This window comes from Vigna umbellata, chromosome 6 (assembly GCF_029865625.1).
Source record: "Vigna umbellata cultivar VRB3 chromosome 6, Vumbellata_1.0, whole genome shotgun sequence".
Taxonomy (NCBI): domain Eukaryota; kingdom Viridiplantae; phylum Streptophyta; class Magnoliopsida; order Fabales; family Fabaceae; genus Vigna; species Vigna umbellata.
This window is the reverse complement of record NC_142170.1, coordinates 7,651,708-7,662,393: the sequence shown is the minus strand read 5'-3', so window position 1 is coordinate 7,662,393 and position 10,686 is coordinate 7,651,708. Positions and strand designations below refer to the sequence as shown.

General features: G+C 35.7%; 1 protein-coding gene and 1 long non-coding RNA gene across 2 annotated transcripts; one reads left to right on the top strand and one right to left on the bottom strand.

Annotated features, from left to right (window-relative positions):
• LOC148196705 (uncharacterized) lies at nucleotides 1–5,731 on the bottom strand. Its single transcript, XR_015780383.1, has 6 exons — nucleotides 5,238–5,731; nucleotides 2,845–3,194; nucleotides 2,106–2,170; nucleotides 1,175–1,707; nucleotides 742–940; nucleotides 1–200 (listed from the first exon to the last, which is right to left on the bottom strand). It is a non-coding gene; the product is annotated as an uncharacterized LOC148196705 (long non-coding RNA).
• A 3,045-nt stretch (nucleotides 5,732–8,776) lies between these two features.
• Nucleotides 8,777–10,686, top strand: LOC124828633 (uncharacterized). Its single transcript, XM_088093218.1, has 2 exons — nucleotides 8,777–9,649; nucleotides 9,736–10,686. Exons 1-2 carry the CDS (start codon nucleotides 8,777–8,779, stop codon nucleotides 10,405–10,407), a joined length of 1,545 nt encoding a protein of 514 aa, XP_087949344.1. The 3' UTR covers nucleotides 10,408–10,686.

Genomic DNA, 10,686 nt, shown 5'->3' with positions numbered 1-10,686 from the left:
TAATTGTTAATATATTAATGTTAGAAAGTTTTTACAAAAAGACAGACTGAAATATATACTACGAATGAATGTAGTAAATTTCACCTCAGGAAAGTTAGCTAGTTTAGTTGGGTTTGGCTTTCCCGTGACCAAAGTATAGGCCTTCTTGCCTGCTCCAGTTATGAGCTCCTTCATTTGATTGATTATGTGAAGATAACCAACTGCATTAGTAGGCAATATGTTAAATTAAATCACACTTCTATTAAAAAAACAAGCATAATATATTTACTCTCACACGAGATAGTTTCCACATTTCTTATAGGCACCTAAACCATATGACCAAGACTATGAACCATTTACATATGCATTATGTAATCATAGACAATAATCAAATGATGTCTCACATAATTCTTCTTATGGCATTCAAGGTTAGTAACATTAAGGATTCACTCTTCATATCCTTTCTTACTACTAGACAACAATATTCAAATAAAATGTTTTGGTTTTTGGATGTTTGCAATATTGTAATGCTTCACAAGGAGTGTGACAATATAATTCTGTACATGCACATGCTACTTTAGCAATTATCATGGACACAAAATAAATAAAAATTTGACAAGCAACATACCAACCCCAAGAGTTCCAACTAAAATCCCAACAATATTAACATCCTTAGCTCTCTCCACAAGGTAATATCTGCATAGTCATCACTCTAGCTTAGTAAAGGAAAGAGTTCTAATGAATAAAGGGAAACAAACTCACCCAATCAAGCATGGCTCCTTTGTTGTTGGTTGATTTTCCAAGGTCTAGAGCTCTCTGGCTTGTGAACTCAAGGAGGAGAATGCCAAATCCAAAAACATCAGTCTTTACTGGAGGAAACAACCACACCAAGCATTGTTGTTCCAAAGTCTTTCATCACAGCTTTTACATTAGTAAAATCCACATTTACAAGCCTAGGTATCTGTTAAAAGACAGTATAGGAATATCATCCTTATAAACCAACATCAAAATGTACTTTGCAATATATAATTGTTCAATTATAACAGTTGGGCAAACACTCCAATGAGTTGGGAGAAAGGATATGGAAAATTATTCAAGTATGTAATGTTCTCTCTTACTCTTCTCAATTTACCATCCTAAAATGAAGAACTAATGCTTCTAGATAAAAGTCTGCTAAAATTGTTAATTAACTCACTGTTATGATGTCTGATATTCCCTGCACTCCTTGCCTCAGAACATCATCTGTCAGACGAAAAGCATCCTAAAGAGATGTCTACTCATCAGCCATGTCAAGGAGGCGGCAATTTGGAATAACTATAAGATTATCCACATTTTTCTGCAGCTTTTCAATGGCTTTCAGTGCTTGAAAGGATAAAACCAGAATTTTAACTTTTATAAGTACAATACAATATAACATCAATCAATTTTCAAAGTACATTATCACAGTTCAACCATAACTAAGATGATTATCAGTTATAACACACGACTTAATCATACTCTCAAATAAGAAAAGAAATGACACTTGCCTGCAATGATCTTTTGCGTCCTGAAAGCAAATGGTTACCCGAAATACAACCTCCAAAAGCCAATGCCCTTGTAATGTCACATTTGCTGAAACACTGTGAACGGTACCTGCTGAGTTCGCTAAGCACTTGTAATGCCCTTGAGACACGGTAGATTACGGACAATGGTCAATGCACCAGTGCCAGAAGTTATCACCCAACTCATCTGCATTGCAATAAATTGGTCAGGTAACATTTATCTTTGATATAAAAGTCAAGCTCATTTAATTCTAATATATAAAATAGAATATAATAAAATTTAAAATAAACATAAGTATTCTTACTTGCATAAATAAAATATTATTTATAAAAAGTAATAATAAAATAAAATAATTCATACTTTAATCTTCATGGTCTAAAAATATATAATAAAAAAGACTTCTAAGTTATTTTAGAAGTAAACTTGATATAAGTATGAAATTAATGAACTCGATAAAATTTTCAAGTTTCAGTAATATATTCCCAATATCAAAGCAGAAAAAGTTTTTCAAGAACTTCCACTCCAAAAATGTTTAGCCAGAAAAATAATTGCGAAGAAAATAAAGAATGCCAACATAATACAACCTAAAGCTTCCCTGGATATCCAACCACATCTTCCCAAACCTTCCCACCACCCACCGTTTGCACACCTGCACCAACTTCATTTTAGTTTCCCTATAAAGCCCTTGCATACAAAAATAATATAATTAATCTAGGTAGAAGATGAAGGAGCTAATCAATAAGAGATTAAAAAAATTAAAAATACTTAAGTAAAAGAGAAGGGAAGATAACTTTATGGATGCAACTTTTGACGTCAACATCATAAGTAGGGGTAAGTTACTATAGTATTTTTCCTATATTATGTTATGAGATATTTGTTCTGGTTTAATGTAACTGTTTGAGGCAGTTACTATAATTTTTTTCCTATGTGGTTAGAGAAATAATTTAGTTAAACATATATGACTGACTTATCCTGTAAATATGCTCTCTATCTAAGTATATATATTTACACACACATCTATATATAAGTAGTTTTCTGTGAACAAAGTTTCACTATCCTGTCTGTATTCTTGACCATACCTAATAAAATCAGTTTATCAGTGCTTAATATCATGGTAATTATGTACAAATAATATTGGGCAAGATTATGGAGTTTAATTACGGATTAAATAAATATTGGACAAGATTATGTACAAGTGGTATTTCAGGACTGATATGCATCAAGATTCAATAGGAGTGTGTAAAAAATGCATAAAGATTCAATAGGAGTGTGTAAAAAATGCATCAAGAATAAAGAAGAATGCGGAAAAAAATTCTGAACTACCTGGAAAATACTATGGAAAAAAAATGGTGCACCAAAGGCTGGGAGAAGGGAGATAAACTCTGCAAGACTTCCTATGCCACTGATTATGACACAAGAACTAACGAGTGCAAGCACACATTACAGTAGAGAAAAATAATAGTGGATGCAGGAGAGCTAAAACTGTTTAGCCAAAGCCTGCATGTTCAAGCCTTCAAGCGAAATTTTCCTGGCTCAGAGTATTTTGTTTCCAGCTGCTCAGTTTTGTTAAATTTAAAACCCCTGATTCTCAATACCTCAGGCTCTGTCGTATCTTTGTTATCAACAGTTTCAAAGATCTAACCGTTGTTTTGAACTGAACCATTCACGTTTACCTAATTTATTTAAATAAGTTCAAGTATTAGTTTGAAATATTCAACATTCAATAATATGTGCATCAGTGGTGGAGTATAATAATAAAAGGTTTAATGTTTCGGTAGGTCCCTATTTTCGTCTAGAATCTCAAATTGATCCTCTTCTTTCTCGGCATCTCAATTGGGTCCTTATTTTGTGAAAATTGCAACAATTAGACCCCTGCCATTAAATTGGGCCCAACGGCGTTAACCTATGGCTGACATGGCACACTAATGTGGAATTTTATTTTTTTTATTAAACATTAAATTGAGCTAGGTTATCACCCTTGACACATTCTACCCCCAAAAACCCTAGCCTTTCCCCTACCATCCATCATCGGACCACCAATAGCAAAGTTGCCGCAAACCGCCATGGGAATCCTTCATCACCTCCACCACAGATAACATCGTCGGACCGCAACACTCATCTTCTCCAACATCAATAACTAAAATCTTTCATCTCCATTGCAGGGATTTTTCCATAGAGATTTCAAGCCAGAAACCAAATTGCAATCCCTAATTGCAGGGAACATCGGACCGCTATGAGATAGCCATGAATCGTGCCATCTAAGAGATTGTCCAAAATCACCATGCTGCACCGCCTCCGCCAGACCCTAAGCCATTACGACCATTATCTCCTCCGCGAGAGGCCACCATACTTGTGCTTCACCACATCAACAGTGGCGTCTCCCTTCGAAAACATCAAGCCACCTGGCCGTTGTCGCCTAACCCTAATCGGCATCGCAAGCCGCCGCATTTTCCGCCACAACGCAGAAGCGCTTCAGTGCCACCATCAACCTCGCAAGCGTCATGCGCAACCCTCAACGCTTCACCATCATCAACCGCATCAGAAACCTGCAGAAGAACCCAAAAATCGCAAACTCCATTGATGCACGAAGCTTCAACCTCCACCGCAGAAGATCATCTTCGTCTTCTTCAACACGTTGTTGCGGCACACCTCCATCACCTTCGCCAAGCCCAAACCTGCAAACCACAAATTCAGAAAGATCTCATCCTAAACCCCAAACGCGATAAACCCTAGTTCGCAAAACACCACCATCAAGCTCGCTGTCAGCTGCAAGCCTCCACGGCCACCATGCCGCCACCCAAACACCATTGAAGCCTCCATGGAAACCTTGGAAATAAAAAAACCACAGAACCATCTTCGCGCCTTTAATTCAAAAAATAGAGACCCTTCGCATCCCCCGTTGGCCGCCGTGAATGAAAGGGCGAAACCCTTATTCTAGAAACATTTTCCCCAATCTACAAAATAAGCAATGGCGTAATGGAGATTCCCGCAAGGGTTTCTCTGCTTCGTGATTTCTGTGTGTGTGATTTGATTCACGATGGTTGCAAATGGTGAGGATTTCGCAGAGGAAGACGATGGTCGCAGTGGCTGACTGGTGGTCGTGGAGGTCTGACAAAGATGGTGGCAGCGCGGAGGAGATGACGACAATGCTATGATGGTTGGCAATTTCTTGTGTAAAAAAAATAAATAAAAAAGACATGTCAAAATATATTGAATTCCATGTCATTTAAAAACGAAGATCAGCGTGACATGTCAACCATACGTTAACGCCGTTGGACCCAATTTAACGAAGGGGTCTAATTGTTGCAATTTTCACAAAATAAGGACCCAATTGAGATGCCGAAAAAGAAGAGGATCAATTTGAGATTTTGGACGAAAATAAGGACCTGCCGAAACATTAAACCAATAATAAAACTAAGAATAGGAAACACTAGACCATGTTAGTGGTACTTTTTCAGCCATAAAGATAAGAAGTATCCTACAGGAACAAGAACTAACAAGGCGACTGCTGCTGGATTCTGGAAGGCAACTAGAAGGGACCAAGGCTGTTATGGATGGAAAACAGACTAGATTATGCATGAATATAGGCATCAAACCTTTGAACCATACTGTATCTAACATACCCATATTGTGTTTCATAATACTTCTTCTACTTAATGAATATCTTCGTTTTTCACTACTAGACCATGAAGATTGAAGAGATTTGATGAACATACCAGGGAGGATTTAGGTTTGAGGGGTTGGAGACGGAATGTTTTGTACTGTAGTAATAGAAATCGCCCGGTACCGTCAACAAGTTTCATTAACTTTTATGTAAGTGCCAGAACCAGAAGCCAAAACCAGAGACAAAATGTTTTGAGTTATAACACAAAAGATTGAACATCAGTAGATCGAATAAAGAACGAGAGAGCCAAAACCAGAGAGCCAAGATCGGACACAATCTTACCTTGACCTCGACCTAAGATCGGTCAATACGGGAGCGCGCCAGAGCACCTCGACCTCGCTCAACCCACAAATGCCTCGACACCTCCACCTCGACGCTCAATCAAGCAGGAGAAGACGAACACGAAGCCAACCAGGAGAAGACGAACATGAAGCCAACCAGGAGAAGACGAACACGAAGCCAAGTAGAGAAGATTGTGGTGCGGGGAAGGGTTTGGGGGAAAATTTGATGAAGGCGGGGAGGAAGGTTAGGGTTTAGATATTTTTATGCTATGTTCATTTGAAGTGAATGTACTGCTTACGCAAAAATGCGAGCGATGATTTGAAGTGAATTTTGTGTTCACTTCAAAAGAAATGCGCGGAATGATTTGCGGGATGATTAACAATTAAATATAACATTAACAATTATCATTTTATATTACTTTAATAACTAGGGGTATTTTGGTAATCTTTAATTTCTACCAATTAAGCAATTTTTTTATCTGTCACATCAATCAAATCTCACACTAATTCTCACAAACTTTACTTCCAAATCCACTCTCAATTAGCTCCAAATCCACTCAAATAAATAACAAAATTTACCTTCAAATTTATTCCATCACTCTTCCCAAATCATTTCCTTCAAATTATCTCAAGTAAACACACCTTTAGATAATCAGGTTAAATAATAGCTGAAGACGCGGGGGAGAGGATATGGGTTGGGTAATCAGGGAGAGGATATGGGTTGGGTAATCAATTATGGTTTTAGTGATTGTTTGTGTGAAAAAAAAATTATAAGCGTAATTGTATTACAGAGAAGTAAATGTTAAATGATTCGTGTACAATTATTTTTAGTCAATGGATAATTTATCCATACTATTTTTCTTGTTGTTGGATATATAAAAGATATTTATGAACTAAAATTTTGTAATTTTAAAATACAATCAAGATAGAATAGAAATATAAAAATGATAAAATAATATTTTTATAAATACAATACTTAATTACACTTAGTAATTGCTAGATTTTGCTCTTCAAAATTTTAATTTTATTAATTAAGTTTATAAATATTTTATGCAATTTTAGTTTTTCATATTGAGTTTTTAATGTAGTATATCAAACCATATCTAAGTTTTAAAATTAACTGAAATCAGTTAAAGCTCAATTAAATCCAAATATAAAAAATTCAACTAGAACAAATGTGCAATAAATGTTGTGTAAAGTCAAAAACTTCATAACAAATATCTCAAAATTAATTTCTCAATAGCAATTACTTAATCGTGCATTAATTTATTTTATTTCAAATTTGATTAACAATATTTTAAAACATAAATCATGATTAATAGGAATGGAATTTCAAAGATTAAATAAAAAAAACTGTAATAAAACATGACTAGAGTTTAAATCAATTAAAAAGATAAAATTACAATTATCGGAAATATATTTTATCGACATAATAATATTAAAATCCTTATAGTTTTGTATTTATCAACTATTGTGATGAATAATTTTGTCAAACCATAAAATAATAACTTTCAACTTCTAAAATAACATTTTAAACTATTTCTCTTTTTGCTGAGACAGCCCAAGTAACAGGTGCAAAAAGTAATAGCAAACCGAAATTCTTTTACTGGTCCAGTGAAACAGTGTTGATCATGTCATGACACATGAATTTCACACACACACACACATATATATAATTTTCACATCATCTGCATTCTAAATAAATATTAAAAAGTATGATTATTTTATAGTTCTAAAGTTCCAAGTTAGGAAACGTGCTCTATATCGTTTTGACACCTGTAGCAAGTGACATCATTTGCAGCTACACATGCAGGACCTCTAGCGCATTCATGAAGTAAATATTATATTTCTTCACTCATATTCTGATGAAATCAAGTTTCTACAATTAGCTTAATTTTATAACTTTATATTTTCTTAGTATATAGAAAAAATCTACCTTTCAAGAGTCTGCAAATGTTCAGAAACTGCATGAGAGGCGTAATTCACAATGAAAATCCGTGTATTTCGGTTTTTAAAACAACAATCCAAATATACACTTCTAAATTATTAGTTGATTAGTTTAATTAGGAAAATTTAAATATAATATGCGGAGGAAAGGATCATATTTATAGCATATGTTATTTACTTTGTGCGTGGGTTTCTTTCTTTTCTTATCATCATTGGCATAATGAAAACTTATCCCGCAGATTTGGATTTAGCATATTCCTAATTTCTTTTAGCAAGAAAATAAACAGAAGGAAGCACAAGAACAGAGGAGTTACAAATAGTGTTGTTTGACACGTTTCATGTTTTATTCTCTTATCATATTTAATCACATCACTCATTAATATTGCTCTATCTGCTATCTGTGTTACTCTCACCAAGGTTTGTAGAAAACATTATTCTTTCCTCAACAATCGAACACGTAAAGCAGGGTTGCCCTTTTTGTGATTTTCAACTCTTTTCATGGTTATCCCTGCTCCGGCTTCTCTGTCACATGATCACACACTTATTTGCTAGTCTCGAGGAACATGAAATGATCATAATGTATGTGCTTACACTCTAGAGAGAGAAGAGAAGGATTTACTCACCTCTGCTGCAAAGCAACAGACACAAGCGTACAACATAGTTTATGTGTTATTCTCAAAGCAATTCCTTTCTTTCTTTGTTTTCTTTATCTCATGTCCTTGTGCAAGACAAGAAATTGCTTCTGCTTTGCAGGCTTTATTCACTAGCTTTCCAAACGAGGAAAGTGGGTTGATTCCTGGGCCGACTCATTTTTTCTTTCCAAGGTTCTTTTCCTGAACTCTTTTTCTCTCTGTTTTCGTGTGTGTTTGTTGGCGTTTCTTGGTTTTTCGTACATGGTGATGAATGACACGGTGAATGTTGTACGGGAAATAAAAATATGTTTCTTTGTTATTCTAATGCAAGCATCAGAGCTTTCTTGGTCCTAGTTCTTGAATGACGTGACTGCTTTTGATGAATGCTGGCCTTGGCCTAACTGATAAAACTAAAATTTCTGTTTCTTTGATGGTCTGGTTTGATTGTAATTGCCGGTCATATAAGCTATATTTGTTACCGATTTCTTGCAAGTTAAAAGAAAAAATCTTTAACAATTATGTAAGAGAACTCGTATGAATTAACTCGTTCTTAAGCTATCCAAAAATTAATTTCTTATGGATAACATCATCCAAAGGCTCAGTGGTTCTATTCCCTATTACTCTCGAATTCTTTCACTGTAACAATGTGAGTGTATTTTTCTTTCACATATTCATGAAAAGGCTAAGTTTGAGTGTAGTTTGTATTTTGGTGATTCGCAGAAGCTAATTCCATGATACTGAAAGATCTAATGGAAGAAAAACAGTTGAATTTTAACCAGCCACTGTTATCAGTGAGGCGTTTCTCATCAACAGTGGCCAATGAAGCAGACCGCAGAAGCAAAACTGATTACAAATTAGCCAGACTTCCACCTCCTCTTGCTTACCATTCAGAGTTAAAGTCAGTTCCTGTGAGGAATGCTGGAACTGTGCCTTTTGTATGGGAGAAAGCCCCAGGAAAACCCAAAGATGAAAGCAAGTTACAGACACAAGCTGCCGAGCAGCCTATTGGGAGAGTATCAGAAATCAAGCAACAATCAGTTACTGAGATGAGAACCGGAAGCTCCTTTTTTTCCAACTCTCAAAGGGTTGCATCTTTGGATAAAAGAGTAGCAAAATATTCAAAAGATGGAAATATGAAGAAGGAAAGTTCTTATTCAGATGATGGAGATGAATCCTATAAAGATTGTCTCGACACACTTTCGAGGAGTGAGTCATTCTTCACGAGCTGTAGTTTATCTGGTTTGAGTGGTTGGGAGGAACAAGAGGCTCAATCATATGGGAGTTTCTCAAGTGATCATCTACAAGCTCGTGATTTCATGATTGATAGGTTCTTCCCTGCAGCAACATCTGAAGCACCACATCATGTGTCCAACAAGGAACTTGTTGGACAAGAACAACAAAAACAGAAAAAGAGAGAAGCGAACGTAGAAGAAAGTATTGACTGCAATGAATACGAAAAATGCACAACTACTACTTGTGGGCTATTTCCTCGGTTCTGTCTTTTGAATCCAATACCTGGATTAACAATGGATAAGGTTCAAAGAAAAGCGGCTCATCGAATGCATGCTAAATCAGGCGCTTCTTACATTGGATCTACAAAAGGGGTATTAATTTGTCTCTATCTACTTTTTTCTTTTGCCATTATTTCACTTTAGATGCGGTTAATTGTTATTATTTTCTTATTCTGCAGCAAGTTAGAACTACCTGTGGGTTTAAAGCAAAAAAAGAGATTTTGGATACTCTAGTAAAATCTAGACATGGCACCGATCCACATCAAAGAGTTCGCAGAAAAATAGCATCCTCTGAGAGCAGTCAACATGATTATGAAAGCCATGTTCATGAGAAAACAATGTATGTGGATTCTGTAAATAAGGTCACCTCTCAAACCAATACCAGAGGGGGTGATTATGAGACTTCGAGAAGAGATAATAGCGTTTACAATAATCCTTCAATAGATTCAAGTTCTGAAATGATTGCATTTAAGGAGATGAGTTCAGAAAGTCAATGTTACAGCAGGAGAAACAATTCTAATAGCCTCAATCAAAATTCAGAAGTTGAGTTGAAGAGCCATTTATCAGCCAAATGGGTAGATAAAGAATGTTGTATGGATGGCTCAAAGGTAAGATATGATGGGAAGAATGCCTTAGAGAGACAACGTTTTACAGAGTCGGGCCACCAAGAAACATCTGGTGCAAGCTGTTTTGGACTTCCTTTGGTCCTACCTTCACTAAAAGCTCCATCAGAGTCTTGGCTTAAGCGCACTTTACCTACCATTTCCAAAAAGAACGTGACTTCACGGTCAAGCTTTATTGCAAACCTTCATGCACAATGTCACTCTCCAGACAACATCATTTTACCTTAAGTGGGAAACGATTGTTAAATCTGACAATGTACATCATCGTCATCTGCAGCTTCCTGAGGTAATCTGATGATTCTTTGATTGTGCTTGTTTTGTGTAACTGTTATGTAGGAATTCAAAGTATAAAATCCCTCAATTTTTCAGGAAATACAAACACCCATATCAGAAGCTTGTACTTTATGGACAGAGGGCCTTTAATAATTTGACATGTATACTAGAATTTTGTTGATGTAACTTTTGCATCAGTTTTCTAAGTTCCTATCCTCTGGTTCCTTCTGCTTT